The sequence below is a fragment of the Notolepis coatsorum genome (assembly GCF_963971535.1).
Source record: "Notolepis coatsorum genome assembly, chromosome: 8".
Lineage (NCBI taxonomy): Eukaryota > Metazoa > Chordata > Actinopteri > Aulopiformes > Paralepididae > Notolepis > Notolepis coatsorum.
In genome coordinates this window covers 147,835,555-147,853,812 of record NC_140172.1, presented here as the reverse complement: position 1 = coordinate 147,853,812, position 18,258 = coordinate 147,835,555, and the positions used below count along the sequence as shown (strand labels likewise).

At 47.0% G+C, this 18,258-nt stretch overlaps 1 protein-coding gene across 1 annotated transcript in view; it reads left to right on the top strand.

Annotated features, from left to right (window-relative positions):
• Positions 1 to 458: 458 nt before the first annotated feature.
• LOC311233633 (transcription initiation factor TFIID subunit 6-like) overlaps positions 459 to 18,258 on the top strand; it is a gene marked incomplete at both ends in the record, with an annotated part of 61,333 nt that continues 43,533 nt past the window's right edge. The window contains 3 exon segments of the mRNA XM_084320599.1: positions 459 to 614; positions 2,774 to 2,860; positions 11,631 to 11,784. Coding sequence (XP_084176725.1) covers positions 459 to 614; positions 2,774 to 2,860; positions 11,631 to 11,784 — 397 coding nt within the window.

The window sequence follows — 18,258 nt, the reverse complement described above, 5'->3', positions numbered from 1 at the left end:
GGTACATTTGTGGTTTATTCAGTACGCGTGCACGTACGCGAGATAGTGCAGAAGGCGATGCCAAGCTAAGCCACTAACGATACAGAACACTCTAACTTACCATCTTTTAGATAATAAAGTACTCAACCTCTCTACTGTCTTTAACTATGAACGAACACAACTCTTAACTTACCATCTTTAGATAATAAAGTACTCAACCTCTACTGTCTTTAACTATGAATGAACACAACACTCTAACTCACCATCTTTAGATAATAAAGTACTCAACCTCTCTACTGTCTTTAACTATGAACGAACACAACACTCTAACTTACCATCTTCGGATAATAAAGTACTCAACCTTTACTGTCTTTAAAGCATCAGCTATATTACTAAATATAAACCTTCCCCAGCCTGTTGGAAACAGTGTCAGTGTGTGTTGTATGCCTTGCTGACCTACAGTGTTTCCTCCAGCAGCCATGGCGGAAAAGCGCAGGCAGAAACACTGCACGGTCGTCGTTTCCACGGAGTCCATGGAGGCCATTGCACAGTCTGTCGGCGTGGGGCAGCTGGAGGAGGAGAGCTGTGTGGCCCTGAGCGAAGAGGTCAGCTACAGGATCAAGGAGATCGCTCAGGTAAGAGTGAAGGGAGTCATTTCAACATTGTGTGGCAGGTGGGTAGGGCTGGGAGGCATGCAGAATGTGAAGGTCTACTGTCATGGATCCATGTAGTCCAGGGAGACATGCAGAATGTGAAGGTCTACTGTCATGGATCCATGTAGTCCTGGGAGACATGCAGAATGTGAAGGTCTACTGTCATGGATCCATGTAGTCCAGGGAGACATGCAGAATGTGAAGGTCTACTGTCATGGATCCATGTAGTCCAGGGAGACATGCAGAATGTGAAGGTCTACTGTCATGGATCCATGTAGTCCAGGGAGACATGCAGAATGTGAAGGTCTACTGTCATGGATCCATGTAGTCCTGGGAGGCATGCAGAATGTGAAGGTCTACTGTCATGGATCCATGTAGTCCAGGGAGACATGCAGAATGTGAAGGTCTACTGTCATGGATCCATGTAGTCCAGGGAGACATGCAGAATGTGAAGGTCTACTGTCATGGATCCATGTAGTCCAGGGAGACATGCAGAATGTGAAGGTCTACTGTCATGGATCCATGTAGGCCTGAGAGGGCTGTGGTTGTAGAGCACTGTGGTCGTACAGGGCAGCTCTACAGTAGAGTAAAGGGCTGTGGTCGTACTGGGCAGCTCTACAGTAGATTTGGCACACACAAGGCTGTTGTTGTTGTTAATTAGATAATAATAGAATAGAAGTACTTTATTGATCCCAAGGGAAATTCAGCACCACAGATTGCTATTTGCTCACAATAAACATTTAGGGTAGTAAAAAATCTAAAATAAGAATACACAGTCAAAGATATACATCTAAAGGGCGGTCGGGTGGCGTAGCGGAGATTGCGCTCGTCACCAATGCAAGAGGCTGCACTCTCTCCTTGACTTTTGTTATTTAGCATGCGGTCTCGACTCCCGGAGTCAGCATTGCCATGCGGCTTGGGCCGATCGTCATACTAACTCGTTTGGCTGAGTTAGCGGGAGGGAAGTCGTGGGTGGTAATCTGGCGTTGTGGACAGCGACACCTACAGGTCAGGTCTGGGCGCCTGTTCAGCGAAAGGCAGGAAGTGGTGAAGGCAGCGTGACCTCCCAATGAGAGTCCTCGCTGCCAGGTGAGAAGAGAGCCGCTGGCTGTCTCTGCATGTGTCGGAGGAAGCATGTGGTAGACTTCAGGGTTCCCTTGTACCGACCAGTAGGGGGAACATGTGCACCAGGTAGGGGAGGGGGGGAATTGGCATAACGACTAAATTGGGATGGGAGGAAAAGCATAGAAAATCAGGCGGAGAAAAGGAGGATAAAAAAATATATATTCTAAAATATGTATACATTCTAAAATATACAGTAAAATGTACAGGAAGATATACAAGGATTTATACTGTTACTCTGTGTATTATACAGTCTGATGGCTATTGGTATGAAGCACTTCCGTTCCTGTGTCATTTAGTGTTGCATCTTGGGAGTCTGCATCTACCACTCCTATTGGCCAAGTCTGTCTATAGTGGGTGGGAGGCGTTGTCCATGATGGCGTGGAGCTTAGCATGAGTCTGTGCGTAGTGGTGGAAGGGGTTGTCCATGATGGCGTGGAGCTTAGCAAGAGTCCTTCTTCTGGGGAAGTTATAATTCACATTCAGTCTACTGAACAGCAAAGTTCTGCAAAATATTCATGTTTAATGTGACAAATTAGTCGGCGCATCAGCAATCCCATAGGCAATCCTTTTCACCGCCATCTGGCTGACGGGATAACCCTGCTCCTTGAAATAGCCCTCCGATCTCAACCTGCAGTATTTGTTTACTTACTAGGATAGCGTAGCTCATGCAGTGTCAGATTCGAAGGCTGTATACAAACTGGAGATGGTAAATGGCTCCACTTATATAGTGCTTTTATCCAAAGCGCTTTACAATTTGTTCCTCACATTTTACCCATTCACACACCGACGGTGGAGGAAACCATGCAAGGTGCCAACCTGCTCATCAGGAGCAGTTAGGGGTTTTAAGTGTCTTGCTCAAGGACACTTCGACACGCTGCCCGGGAGGAGTGGGAATCGAACCGGGAACCTCCGGATAACTAGACGACTGCTCTACCTACCGATCCACTGTCGCCCCCAAGATCATTCTATACTATACCCTTAATTGAACGTGTTCTTGTTTTCCCTCTTTTCCATAGGATGCGCTGAAGTTCATGCACCACGGGAAGAGACGTAAACTAACCACCAGCGACATCGACAACGCTCTGAAGCTGAAGAACGTAGAGGTGAGTGGCAGCCGGTCGACGACAAGGCGCTCCCGTCTGAGACCGTCTTGATCAGATGTCTGTTCAAAGTGACGGGCGCCTGAAATCCTTGACAAAAAAAACTAGAGGCCTTGCATGGAATGTTTGTGTCGTCGCCGTCTCTCCTCCAACATTCAAAAGAAAATGTAGGTAAGACGGAAAAGCACAATATTACTGTTCCAATGTGACTTGATTTACAAGATCCAGCCGTGAGACGCCTAATAAAATCTTTGGTTGATATATTTCACATATATCAACTAGGGCTGACCTCGACTAAGGATTTGTATAGTCAACTTTGATTGGCCGAAATTTGCCGATAGTGCCACTACCATGCAAAAAATATATAAATCATTTTCTTTTTTTTAAATCATTCCATTTGGGCTGTGGGGGGTGCCCACAATTTGTCTGAAGGAGTCGACTGAAGGCTTCTTGTCCTCTGGGAAAGCATACAATTGGTCCACTGATGGATACATCTTGATATTTGTCTAGTCTAGTGTGTTCATTAGATGGGTGAAATCCTCTTTCAGTGCCTCTGTGCCTGTTTTCTTAGGCAGTTAGCCTCTGGTATGCGTGCCATTAACGTAAGCAACGCTTCTAGGCCTTTGGAAAGAATGATACAAAAAAAATTATTATTATTATTATATATTTTTTTTGCAGTCGACTACAGCTCCTTTCGACCAATTAGTCGACTAATCGGGGTCACCCCTAATATCAACACATGGCAACCGTTGTCTTTTCCATTGCCACATACAAAACGGGCAGCCGTGTTGGAAGACAGAGAGCTACACAAGCATTCCATGCAAATTCCTCTATTGTGTTTTTACCAGGTGGAGCAGGATCGCCATGTGGTCTATATATCTATATATATGGTCACTGACTCGCTCACTCATTCACTCATAAATGGGCATTTTGTGAACACAACACTTGGATAATAAAGTTTGAAAACATTGCTCCTCTGAAAACCTAAAACAGAGTTGTACGGTTCTTCATCTCAGGCACTTATTTATCACAGATGAACATCTTCCACCGTTGTCTTGTCTCGTTTAGAGAGATTGCTCGTTCCCCCCCCCGACCTCGCTGGTCCTTTTTGATCTGGTGAACGTGGTCCATCAGAAGAACCCGACCCGGCTCGCTCCTGGTCCATCAGAAGAACCCGACCCGGGTCGCTCCTGGTCCATCAGAAGAACCCGACCCGGCTCGCTCCTGGTCCATCAGAACAACCCGACCCGGCTCGCTCCTGGTCCATCAGAAGAACCCGACCCGGCTCTCTCTCCTGGTCCATCAGAAGAACCCGACCCGACCCGGCTCGCTCCTGGTCCATCAGAAGAACCCGACCCGGCTCGCTCCTGGTCCATCAGAAGAACCCGACCCGACCCGGCTCGCTCCTGGTCCATCAGAAGAACCCGACCCGGCTCGCTCCTGGTCCATCAGAAGAACCCGACCCGGCTCGCTCCTGGTCCATCAGAAGAACCCGACCCGGCTCGCTCCTGGTCCATCAGAACAACCCGACCCGGCTCGCTCCTGGTCCATCAGAAGAACCCGACCCGACCCGGCTCGCTCCTGGTCCATCAGAAGAACCCGACCCGGCTCGCTCCTGGTCCATCAGAACAACCCGACCCGGCTCGCTCCTGGTCCATCAGAATAACCCGACCCGGCTCTCTCCTGGTCCATCAGAAGAACCCGACCCGACCCGGCTCGCTCCTGGTCCATCAGAAGAACCCGACCCGGCTCTCTCCTGGTCCATCAGAAGAACCCGACCCGGCTCGCTCCTGGTCCATCAGAAGAACCCGACCCGACCCGGCTCGCTCCTGGTCCATCAGAAGAACCCGACCCGCTCGCTCCTGGTCCATCAGAAGAACCCGACCCGGCTCGATCCACACGGGGGTTTCAGCAGGAGGCTATACAAGACCACAGGCTGTCAGTGCTGGACACAGGCGTGAGAATGAAGACTCGCGTGACATTGTTGTTCCTTGTCGCTACGGTTACCCTGCTGGTCAGAGCTGAGACACCGGCTGAACACGGCGAAGAAGATCCTGCAGCGTCGGTCAGACGCCTGACATTTCCTACCCAGGAAATCATCATCTTGTTCGTGTTCTTGTCCTTCTTCTTCTATAACATGCTGAATATATTCACATACATCCTTGAAAGGAGACACTAAATTAATTCAGAATTGTGTGATGGTTGTCGAGAGGAAATTCCCAGAGATTTTTTTTTCCGTAGGATTGCATTTTTGTTACGACTTCCACAGCTATAAATCAATAACCAGTGTAGGAAAAAAATGTCATGCCTGTAAAACAATAGCTGTTGCGTGACAGTGAAGTGATTTGTTACAACGCCGTGGCTAAAGGCCGACTCCGTGGCTAAAGGCCGACTCGGCGTCCTCTGTGCTCAGAGTGAAATACCTTCTTTCTTCCAGGCAAACTATAAAATAGTATTTGCCTCTTCAGAAACCGATGCTGTGCAACGTGAAGATTAGCCGCTCCACTGAGGCGCTCGGTGACATTACTGCCTTTGACATGGCAGCAGAGGAAGCGCTGGTGAGCCAACTCAGACCTGTAGACGCCAGAATCAGGAAGGTCTTTATTGCCAAGTGAGCTCGCTCAAACACAACAAACGTACAAATCACAGTCGGGACAAAATGTAAATGTAAACAAATGAGTCCGTCTTCATCCAAAAACAAACAAGGAAGAGTTGGAGAAGAGGAAGGAGGAAGCACAGCTTGTCCAGTCCTGCCCCTTTCTTACAATATCATAACGTTTAAAATAAAACACTCTTACTCTTAACTCATTCATGGCCACGCCCTTTTCCTCATCTGCACTTGACAGTTTTCACGATATTTCATGATCTTTGCGGAGCTATTGTCTATTCTATATTATAGCTATGGAAACAATAGTATGGCTCATTTGACAAACACTATTTATAGTCAAACATGTAAAAAAGCGTTAGTTTCTGTAGTTTGTAGTTTATGACACGCTGAACATTGCCCATTTCCGAAATAATCCAGTCTTTTTCCATAGATTGCGAGATCAAGTCAAGTCAAGAGTTTTAAGATAGGACGCATTATATACAATAAGCCCGAATCGTTCTGGTTGATTCTTTGAAACCCCAAATACTCCCAAATCAAAGGTATATAACATGTACATATTAGTGATGATTCACCGATTCGCATCGGTGCACCGGCATAAACTTTCAAGATGCAAGTGCACCGGTGGAAAAAGTGTGCATCCGTTACAATTCAGGTTGAACTCGTGATGCATCTGTTGTAGCGGCTTTGCATCGGTCAAAACCGATTCATTCATATAATTTCCTCTCATCCACTTCTGTCAGCAGCAGAGACTATCTTTGCTTCGCTACTACGGAAGGCGAGAGCCACGTCACAGTTATCAACAAACAGGGAAGTCGAGGAGACATGAATAGAATTGACCAACTGGCTAACGTTAGCCGCTGTTAGCCGTTCAGCTAACGCTAACTATCTAACTAACTAACGTGACTCCGCAACACCAGTTCCATTAGTGAGGAATTGGGGGGGGGGGGGGGTATATTGAAGACGCTTAACAACAGGTTCAAAGATAACTTCACATTTATTGGCAATTCGTTTCTTTATATCGCTTTATATCGTGTTGACAAAATGCCATCATGGTGTGGTCAACTACGGCACATTAGAACGCTCAAACTCAATCTCTCTCTCTCTCTCTCTCTCTCTCTCTCTCTCTCTCTCTCTCTCTCTCTCTCTCTCTCTCTCTCTCTCTCCCCCCCTCTTTCTTTATCCCCATCTCCCTCTTTATCACCATCTCTTTGCCCCCCCCCCTCTCTCTCTCTCTCTCTCTGCCCTCCTCCCTCTCTCTCTCTCTCTTTCTCTCTCTCTCTCTCTCTCTCCTCTCTTTCTCTCTCTTTCTATCTCTCTACGTTCAATGATTTAAAGTGGCCAAACGTTACAATATAAATACTAACTGGATAGTTGATGATAAACATTTAATTTCATTATCTGAAATATTATAAAATCATTAAGTCTGCTATAAGTCTTACCCCGAAAATCCGATCGTTAGAAAAAGCCTTGTTTATGACTGGTAAAGTAAGCCACTGTGATCGTTACATAAACATGTTTCACGTTCGGTAAAATAGACATTACCTTAGCCAGAAGGTAATCCAAAAAGAATAATTCCAATGATCCCATCTGCGATTGCGATTACTCGTTTATATGTAATTACACGGGACACTATAGGTTTTAAGGCGAGCAGATATGCTAGCGATTGCTTTGGAAGAGCTCATCTCCCACAGAGCGAGTCTTGATAGTCCGGTTCATTCATTGACTCTCCTGTTCCCTTTCTATCAGAGTTCAAAAGGTAGGCGATACTGCCACCTGGTGATATTCGATCGGCATTGCAATTCCAACGTAGGCAAACGAGCCAGGGACGGCTAGAATGATCCGGATGATGTTTTAGAACGGGGATCAGAGGAAAAATATCAAAGGATCAAAACCCGAGAAATCTCGGTTATGACGCTCAACCGTTGGCGAGATAACCCGAGAAATGTCGGGTCTGGCGCTGAATGAGTTAACACATTCAGCGCCAGAGGTCGCTGTGGGCCGTATGGCCGTGTGTGCCAGCGCTTTAATGAATGGGGATACATGCCGGTGTTTGCAGTGCTAAAACTATATTAAATATCATAGCTATGGATCTAATAATATAGTCGATTGTCATTGAGTTTCTTCCGGTCAAGATGCAAAAAACTGATAATTTTTCCATCCATACATTCCCGTTTTATACCGTGGTGAATATGAGTATAGTTTTAGAGTAATTCTGTGTAATCCCAGGAAACGCCGCTAAGCAGCGTTTAGTGCATTTCACTAGAAACCGTGCCATTCCTTGCCTGGATCAACAATCAATCTGAAATCAACGCTATATTATCGGTATTATGTTTCATCATGCATGCATGAAAGGGTGGGGGGGGGGGTTTCTATGCTTCGATCGTCACTAACGGTATACGTTGTGGAGTAACGTTACAGTAACACTTTGGGATCACAATGAAGGCATGCTCGGATCAACGCAAGATTGATACCATATAGCCCTTACCTTGACTAGGATGTACTGCAAAAAGAATATTCCAATTATCTGATCGCCATTCCAAGTATTGATGTCGATCGTGTTGCCAACATAATCCACAAAAGAACATGAATCGCTGGTGCTTGATTCTCCCCAATCCATGTGTTATAAACGTTAGTACTGCCCGACTAGGAAAACCCGGACCGGACTTTTTAGATCGATGTACAGGCTCAGCCAGAGAGATTCCAAGGATGTGCAATACCGGCCCCAATGCGTTAGGCGGCGGTATTGGACGTTTGCGATCTCAGACCCATTCCCAATGATAACATCAGGCTCTCTCGATGGATTATGAATGGAAATAGCGAATAAAAGAAATAACGACCAAACCCCGACTTTTCTCGGGTTTGGCGCTCAAGCGATGGCGAGTTAACCCGACTTATCTGGGGTCTGGCGTCCAATGTGTTAAGAGAGAGAAGAAATTATAAATAAAATAATTCTCCCTCTATTTTATGCCAAGTTGAGCATGTAGTTAATGTTAGCGAAGTGATCATGATAAAATGATAATGGATGTGGGAAAGAACATGTTTATTAAACTCCGATTCAGCAGTGCTCCTATAACCACCTGTCCTGGATTTGAACTAGTTGACAATTTTTTATTCTTTGTTCTTGCCTCCTTTATTTACAGAAAAGAGTTATAGGACAAGAAGAAGCAAAGCTGGCGAGAGGCTCCTGGAAGTGTCTTTAACTCTTTCAGTGCCACTCACGAGATTTCTCGTGTTTTTTTATAGGTGGTTGCTAGCCACTCACGAGATTTCTCTGATTTTTTATTTTTTATTTTACACTTTTTATCTGAAAAATTATTGCATCACCCGAGCCTACCCGAGTATAGCCGAGGGGCGCCGACGATCACTGTGGAAAAAAGCGCCCCCTGTCGTCTCCCAGATGACATAAGTGATTTTGGAATGGACTCAATGAAAATGAATGGGGAAAAAAATCCGGTACTCCACATTTTCCAGTTCACTGATCCAGCCGGGGTTACTAGAGTTCATTCTGGAGCCTCAGATCCCCGCGGATCATGGAGTTCTACTGTATCGCGTTGGATCCATACACGTATCGATTTTTTCGAATGGTGATCAGGAATTGGAATATACCAGTTGGATACCATCTGATGTCAGGTAAGGACTCTATGTTATCAGTGGTAGGATAATCAGAGTAAGTTTGATGAAGTTATAAGCTGTTTTGTGAAATGTCTTCTTTCGGTTTCACTGTAAAAGTCTGTGAGGAAATCAACGGAGCGATTATCAGTGCGCGGCCGTAATGTGCGTGCGTGCACATATAATATTGATCATCTAGCGTTTATTTGAAAACGATTCATAAAAAGGCAGACGAATATCAACGTTGTGGAATATTCCACTAAAAGACGATTTTCATAGAATGCTCCAGAATGAGCTGTTTTTTATATCAAAACGGGGGCTTTTCTAACTGCTCTGAAACGGCAACGACGCGATAAAAAAACAATCTGCCTTCACAGCACTGACTGGAAAATAGTCTTTGATAATGCGATGGGCAGATTAGACACATAGCCATAATTTAAAACATAGATTAGGCGATATTAACGTTAACATTGGCGCCGATGGTGGCATTCAAGCGGTAAAACGGAAAACCAGGCGTGGCGCTGAAAGTGTTAATCACTGAGCCTGGGAATAGTATCAAAGGAAATCATTTCAATTAATTCAAAACAGCATACAAGCAACCAAGTTTCAAGTTTCTTTAATAGTTGTCATACAGAAGTACAGAATACTTTCATACAAAATGCTTCTTACTGTTACGCTCCAGAGACTGTGCTAGACAAGATAGTATCAAATAACATAGTATAGCATGTAAATTAGAAGTAGAAAATGAGGTCACAGTGTTCAGTATAGACATATGTACAATGTTCGATGCAGAATAGACGTAACTGAGTTACCATATAATATACAATACTATGCAGTGTACTAATGTACAATACTATATAGTGCAAAGCAGAAATGGGATGAGGTACAATTTAGGTACAATTTACAGTAAGGTGTACGAGTTGTAGTGCAATCCTTCATCAATAAATATAAAGTGTGGGGAGTGGGTGCTACAGTGTGTTTGTTTAAAGTGAGTGTGTGCTATAAAGTGTGGGGAGTGGGTGCTACAGTGTGTTTGTTTAAAGTGAGTGTGTGCGTGTGGATGTGTGCTATGTGCTATGTGTTGTTGTGTAGTGTTCATTGTTCGTTGAGCAGCCTGATGGCCTGGGGATAGAAGCTTCTTCTGAGTCTTTCTGTGCTCGCCTTGAGACTCCGGTATCGCTTGCCTGACCACAGCAGTTCAAAGAGGCAGTTGTTCGGGTGACTGGAGTCTTTAATGATTCTCTTAGCCTTGCCCCTGCACCGCTTGTTGTAAATGTTCTGGAGGGTGGGGAGCCCCCCTCCAATTGTGCGTTCGGCTGAACGTGTCACTCTTTGTAGTCTGCTTCGGTCTTGTGCAGTGCTATTCCCAAACCAGGAGGTGATGTTGCCAGTCAATAGAGTATAAATCCCCCCCCCCCCCCGTGCTGCTATGACCCTGAATCTCACCAAGGGGATGAATAAAGAAACCTCTTGTTTTATCTGAAATAACCTGCAGATTTACTTGTTTTGTTTTTATGAGAAATGTACTTATTGGTAACTTTCGCTGCTGGTCGTTTGGTTCACAAAATTCCCCACCTTCTAGCAGCCACAGTTCCTGACCTAGGAGGCTGAAACTTTGCATGGAGGTCGAGTGTGTGCGTGTGTGTGTGTGTGTGTGTGTGTGTGTGTGTGTGTTCATGCAAATTGATTAAGGGGGCGTGGCAACGGGAGTGGCCTATCGCAAAACTTCTAAATGAATTCTCAATTCACAGACAAGATTTTGTGGAAAGGTTGGTCATGAGTCATTTAGATCAATTTGTACCAATTTGATCAAGTACCATCCAGCCCAAGTACCACCGGTGGTACGCGTACCACAGGTTGAGAACCACTGGATTATTGAATTGGATCCATTGAGCTGCAGTGAACTCCAGTGTTGCGGTCCACTTGATGACGTTTTGGTCCGAATGGATCACGCATGGTAGAAAAATACCTTCTCAGTTTGTTAACAGAACTCGCTTTAGGGCGTCAATAATGTGGTCAAGAGACATGGATTCTATCTTGTGCCTGAAGCTGGCTTGGCTTCTTTTATTCACACATGAGAAATAGTTATACAACACTCTACTCTCTTAGAGAGCCGTTGGATGAGAGAAAGAAAGGGGTGGGGACCTTCCCTTTTATAGTCGCCCCTAAGGTAGAATACCTGGGTAGCTACGCCCAGAGCGCCCTCCAGTGGAGACAGATATATATGCACCAATGGCAATCTCTGGTGGAGACAATGATCTACACAGGTAAACAGCTACAAGTGTAAACAGTCATATGTACAGTTGGACAGTCACTAACAGCCCCATGCAGAGTCTCTTATCTCAACACAGTTTAAAACGAATTATTGTCAGTATGGTTGTGGAAACAACCTTGACCACTCCTCGTATATTTTACAACCTTGACCACTCCTCGTATATTTTTGAGGAACAGAATTGTGACGAGCAGGGAGTCTTGGTGACAGTGATGTCTCCTGGGACGGACACGGGGAGACAGTGTGGTTGAAACTCAATATTCCTGTCCCCTCTCTCCCTGCAGCCGGTGTACGGCTTCCAGTCCCAGGAGTTCATCCCCTTCAGCTTTGCGAGCAGCGGGGGGCGGGAGCTCCACTTCTACGAGGAGAAGGAGGTGGACCTCAGTGACATCCTCAACACGCCGCTCCCCAAAGTCCCACTAGACGTCTCGCTCAAAGGTACTCGCGCCATCCAGCCTAATTTAATGTTAATGACTTTTATTTTTATTTTTTTTTGTATCTCTCTTTCGCCGATTTTTCTCTGTTTTCTCCCTGTCACAATTTTAGTCGTTGTGCCAATTCCCCCCCCCCCCCCCCCTACCTGGTTGTTGTGCGCATGTTCTCCTACTCGTCGGTACAAGGGAACCCTGAAGTATCCGCACACTTCCTCCGACACGTGTGGCGACAGCCAGTGACTAACCTCGTTCCCAGCTTTATCTCGAGAGATAAAGCCTGGTAAAGCACTACGGCCGAAAGTGTGAATCGGGTAGAATGTCCCGCCCCTGAAAGCGAACGGACCAATTCACGACACGGTGCTCATGAAAATGCACTCCCCCCAGAAACAAGCTCGTTATTGCCGCCTCACGATACTACATGTACAAAAGGCTGGGAGATTTAGGAGACTGTCCATTTAGACACTCGTTTATTTGTCACAGCATACAAGCATACAGTGAAGACTCTAGCAGTTGTGTTGAAAATGTCCGCTGATAACTCCATTGTCTTGTTTTCGAGATTTACGAGCGTCTGCTTGTTTTGTTTCGCTGGGGACTATAAACAGAACTGGGGGTGCCCGGAAACAGAAAGCCTGTAGCCGGTATTTCTGGTTTTCCGATTCACACTTTAGGAGGCATAGCTTTACCAGCCTAGCCAGTGGCTCTCTTCTCACCTGGCAGCGAGGACTCATTGGTGAAGTGTAACGTGTGGGAGGTCACGCTGCCTTCCTCAAGTCCTGCCTTTCGCTGAGCAGGCGCCCAGACCTGACCTGTAGGCATCGCTGTCCACAACGCCAGTTTCCCACCCACGGCTTCCCTCCCCCTAACCCAGCCAAACGAGTTAGTATAGCGATCAGCCCAAGCCAAGGCAATGCTGACTTCGGGAGTCGAGAGACCGCAGCCTCTTGCATTGGTGACGAGCGCAATCTCCGCTACGCCACCTGACCGCCAATCTTAATGACTTTTAATCGAAACCTTGTGAATCCAAATTGAATCAGGTAGTTGGTGCTGATGCTGTGGGAGAATGTTCCCGGATCAATCAATGTAGTAGACAGTCAGGTAGGCTTGATAAACATGGGTTTAATATACCAAAATAGGTCCAGGTAAATCAAAGAGTTACAGCGGATGACTCCGTGAACACTGGCCTAGTGTGTCCAGACTGCCTGTTATTTTTCCACAACGGAGTTCGGCGATTTGCGAATCTGATTGGCCAGTGTCATTTCTGGTCATGTGACGCGTACGCCCAATCGTGGGACCGCAAGTTTCTACACTGGTTAGGCTTAGGCGCTCGTTCGAAGTCGGTTAAGGTTAGAGTTTGTCTTAGAGCATGGCGATAGAACGCCTGCCCTGATTCCGACGGTTAAGTTTAGGCACTCTTTCGAAGTTGGTTAAGGTTAGGGTTAGGGTTAGGGTTAGGCGATAGAACGCCAGGTGCTTTGCAGGCTGTTCGACGCGGAAATGGGCAAAGACACAGCTCGTCACGCTATTGGGCGCACATGTCACATGACCAAAAACGTCAGTGGCCAATCAGATTCGCAAATCGCCGAACTCCGAAATATAGACGCGTCCAGACTCCAGACTGAGCTCCAGATCGATGATATTGGTTACATTATACAGGAGAAGTGAGAGGTGTTTCCATTGTCTTGGGGTAGTTGGACTGGAAAGGCGAGTGTTGTGGTTGGTGTGTTCTGTGGGGGGTTTCGGGGTGGTGAAGGGGGGGGGGGGGTTGAAGGTTAGACGGGTTTAGACAGAACTTCAGTGTTTCCCCTAGGATCTTTTTCAGGGGGGGTGGTAGGCCCCCCAAAACTACTAGTGTTGTCACGGGGCGTGCGTGTCACGGATACGTAAGGCGGTTGTGTTAGTATCGGTGCATTTCTCTACACTGAGCTGAAATGAAACGATTGCACATAAATTAGGTAAATAAATATTAATATTTATTTACAACACATAAATTAACTTATTTACAATTATACATACAGTAGTGGCAACACACATATGAACTATTTACAATACAGGGACAGTGTTTCCCACAGGATTTTATGAGACTGTGGTGGGTGAACCTCGGAATTTTATTTTTTTGTACACTTTGAGAGCAAAATAAAGAGGCCAGATCTATGATGAACTTTGTGCTCAAAACAAAAAATCTGCTAGACTAGAGCAGACATTTGAGCCATCAAAGAAATGAAGCAAAACTTGAACTGGTTTATTTTTTAGAAAATATAAAAATATACTGGATTACTATTACGACTACTACCACTGCCAATACATCCCTATTGGCAATGTATCAGTCTAGGTAATTAATGGGAAACACTGAGGGAGGCACATACAACACGCAGTGTCAGAGCGAGCACACTCAACGCTCTGCCCAAAGAGTCAGTTTATCAGAGCGGAGCAGATTTCCAGAGTGAATTTATTAACTCACCTTAACTAGGGCCCTATGAAATCAGTTCTGTATCGTTAGGGCTCAGCTTGGCTTCGCCTTCTGCACTATCTCGCGTACGTGCACGCGTACTGAATAAACCACAAATGTACCTCTAATACCAGTATTAGTCTGACCACACCCCTCATCAGCTTACCTTCATAAGCAGGTGTGTGGTCACCTGCTCTCCTCCTTCTCGCTTTCACCACAAGGAAGAAGTGCCTCGGTAGATCCCCACACTTGACACCATGATGGAAGAAATTGGATTAGGAACAGCTTGGGAAACAAGGATACGTTGACATCATATCTTTATTTTCTCTCTCACTATTTTCGAGAAAATACGGCGATATTGTCTTCGTACTGGAGTGTCTAGAAGATGATGATCATTCTACAAACCCTCCACCGGTTTTCGTATTGGGAGCACGCCGCTGCATGCTTCTCAACTGCAGTTCCTTGCTGTGTTTGTTGGGGTGAAACCTGTCAAGCCACAGCTGAACTGTCGGACATGCCGCTGTTGTGAGGAGCGGTGCGTTCCAGGTTGGGTGAGTAGTGTTTGCTGGCGGGCTCCACTTGTCTGTTAGTGCTATGGGGGCTACTAGACGAAGTTTATGGAAACCGGCCCCAGGCTAGGGTCCTTTGTTTAGCCGTCTAGGCGACAGAAGGCCTTGGTCTGGCGACCATTATAGTTTTAACTAGTGGGCCGCGACCATTGACACTGGTGATCCCTGTGTGTTCTGGACGAGTGGATTCTCTCTGTCACCGTGTTAAGACCCCATCTTTCATATCCAAATGAGAGTATTCCTTCACGAGGGGATATGTGCATGTAATGTGCGATAGCGGCAGATTCATGTTCAAAGTCAGCTATACAGGCCAGTTGGTACTGTGCTGATTCCGCCGGACGTGTTATTATCACCGTTGTGAAGCGGTGTTGACGTCTTGTTTTTCCTTTTCTCTTAAAAAGTGAGGAGGGGTCAGAACGGCGGCCTGTCTGGGTGAGTGTTATGTCATTGTTTACATGTTCATAGCTTACGGTTAGCCGGTCGGTGGCCTGGCGCGGGGTGGCTTGGCTTCTCGCGCGCCGCCGGGAGCTCGCTCCTGATCGCGTGCGTCGTAGATCGGCGTCTCGCGAGCGGAAGCGATAGCACCCGAACGGCTGGAGCAGCCGTTAGCTTGATGCTATTCTGTTGAACGTGCTTTGATTTTTAACATGTTTTACACTTTTGACCACGACGTCATCCTTGACAGGGGATGTTCGTCAACCCTGCCCGAGCCTAGACGGGGATTGCGTCAACAAAGGGGACTGTAGCGACTGGTGGAGCGGCGACGCTGCCCGGATCGAACAACACGGGACGCTTGTGACTGCACTTCGCTGATCTGCGTTCCGGGCAGGTACGGGGTTGGCCAGACCCTCATAACACGTCTTCTGGTTTTACCTTGCTAAATGTATTGTGAATGACGGTGTTTTTTCCCAAAACGTGTGTTGTTGCAATGCATTTGAGATACGTTGCGGGTTGTGTGTGAGCTGTTTTTGTCACTGGCAGTAGCTTCTCCGTGCAGGTCGTGATGTATTGATCTGGTTGTTGTGTGAGAAACATCATGGTGTTTATGTGTACCGTGTACTCACTACTAAGGCAACTAACCTATGAAGCTATGCTTGGTGACGAGTGAGTAAAAGAATGTTCTTTCTCAGACTGTAATGACAATGAACAGTGAGTTCACACATTAACAGGTTTTCCTGTTTTAACTGGCCGTATTGAGGGTGAAATAGGAGGATTGTGTTTCCCCCCCCGGTTCCCTGGGGACTTTATCACCTCCTATCAGACATGTTGTGCATTAATTGTGTCTTTTGTGTGGTAGGGATACGATGTAACTCTCAGCTTGATTGCTGAGGTTGTGCTAAATCTGCTGGAGAAACTTATTTCCTAAAGGGAAATTGGTTTGGTTGCTGTCGTGTGCTTAGCAAGGCCTGTGGTCGATACTAATCAAGAATGATGTATTCTCTCATTGTGATGATGATGGGTTGTGTGTGTCATGTGACCTACAACTGGGTTGTACTGGCCACAGAAGCACATGTGTATGTTGGACCGGGGTTCTTAGAGCCCTCTCTATTCTGTGTTTTTCCTTAGTAAAAATCAGATAGCAGGTTAGCTCGTGCGCTGTGTGGAGCTGTGAAACGCTTCATAGAGCTGACTATGACTGTGTCATATTCTCTTTTTGTCGTTACGTCGTATCATGGGTGTGGGGTCGTAAAGGGGTGAACTGGTAACCTTTCCTCTCCCCATTGTTCTGTCGGTCAGGGGTACACCCCCTGTCCTTCAAGGTTCCCGTCACGTGGCGGTTCGGCACGTTACGGGGGGGGGGGGGGGGGGGGGGGAGGGAGTTCCTGGTCCCACGGCCTGGTATATTGGGCGTGTGCACCGCAGGAATTCCCCCGCCATAGAGTACGTCACCGTGCGCGTCTCTGTTGGTAGGACTTCCGTGTGCTGTTCAGGTCCATGTGATGGATCTGTTTTCAGGGGGGGTGGTCAGGGCTCCTCCTCACCAAGCGCCTACTCAGGCCTTCTGTGAGTTCGGACTCCTTCTTCCATGTGATCCATGTGAGGAAGCCTCCATCAGAGTACAGAGCCTTCCTCCTCAGATTGTCAAAGTGAGTGGACCCTCTAGAAGGGTCCTTTTCTATTGTATGTATATTCGATTCAATTCGTTTATTGAGTGTGTATGGGTTCGGTGCCTCTTCCCCGGAGGCCCTAAAACCAGTTTTTTACATGGCTCAAGGTGCAATATATTCTTTTCAATCTGTACAGCTCGCGTGGGAAGTCTCTCTGGGGATCCCCGTCTCTTTCCTATGGGAGGGTGGTGGGATGTAAAAATGTGTACATTTTTTACCCCGGCTGTGTAGACTGGGATACATACTGTTGATGCTTCCTTCTTTCTATTCCAGAAGTGTTGGAGTTAGGGAGTGTCACACCCCTCTTGTCGTTCCCCTGGGCGCCTTGGGGATTCAATGGCAGGTCTAAATAGCCTGTTCATTGATGGGGGTGTGTCCCGACGCACGTATAGTGCTAGCTCGCTGTAAACAGGCGATTGACTGGCACGCCTTAGTTGCTTGTGGTTGAAACAGCGTTTTTATAAAGCAACTGAGATGGGGGTTTTTCCTCTTCCGGCGACCACATCCCATGACCTGGGTGGGTTGTCGACGGATCCTCGTTCATGTCTGGGGGATGATGACGGGATGGATCTGAACATATGTAGTGGGGTCTCACGCCCTTGGGGTGGGCCACCAGGCGCGGTTCGTCCCGACGTCTGGGTGGCGCCTTCTTTTCATGTTAAGATCAACACGCATATCTGCCCTTTTCCTGGGGCATGTCGGCGTGGTTAGGGCACGGGACTGGTTCTGGTCACGCTGGTCCAGATCAGTTGAACCCGTTGTCCGCCGGGGATGCAGATCTGCTGTTCTGGTACCCTGAGGGACTTGGGCTTTTTTCAGGGGGAAAAATGCCAGGTCGGTCTGGGTGTCACAGGGTTAAGCGCTATGGAGACCCTGGTTGGGTATGTTTTTACTCAGCACTGTCGTCATGGCTTACAGCCATGCCATTCTGTACGCGCTCGATCTCGTCGGATCTCGGCCGCTACACAGGTTGGTCCTGGTTAGTACTTGGTTGGGAGACCGCCGGGGAATACCAGGTACGGTGTGCTTAGGGGCTGGTTCTCCATTGTTTTTCGCTCCTCTCTCACGCATGGCGAAGAGGGGCCTGTGGGGGTGGTTTTTTGACCTCCTCTGGTGACCCTGTGCTTCCCGTACCGCCAGGCCCGGTCCGAAGTGATGTTTGCGACCCGTAGGCCTGGGTTAACCCTTTTTGGAAACTGGAACACTTGTACTGCGGTATAGCCGGTGTATACCCGCAGGTGTGTTTTGGAGTTTTTTCTTGAGGGGTTATAGGAACAACCACCGCATTGGGTAACACCGAGGTGGTTGATTCCCTGGTGTGTTGGAGCAGTGTCAACTCCCGGGTTCACCGGTTG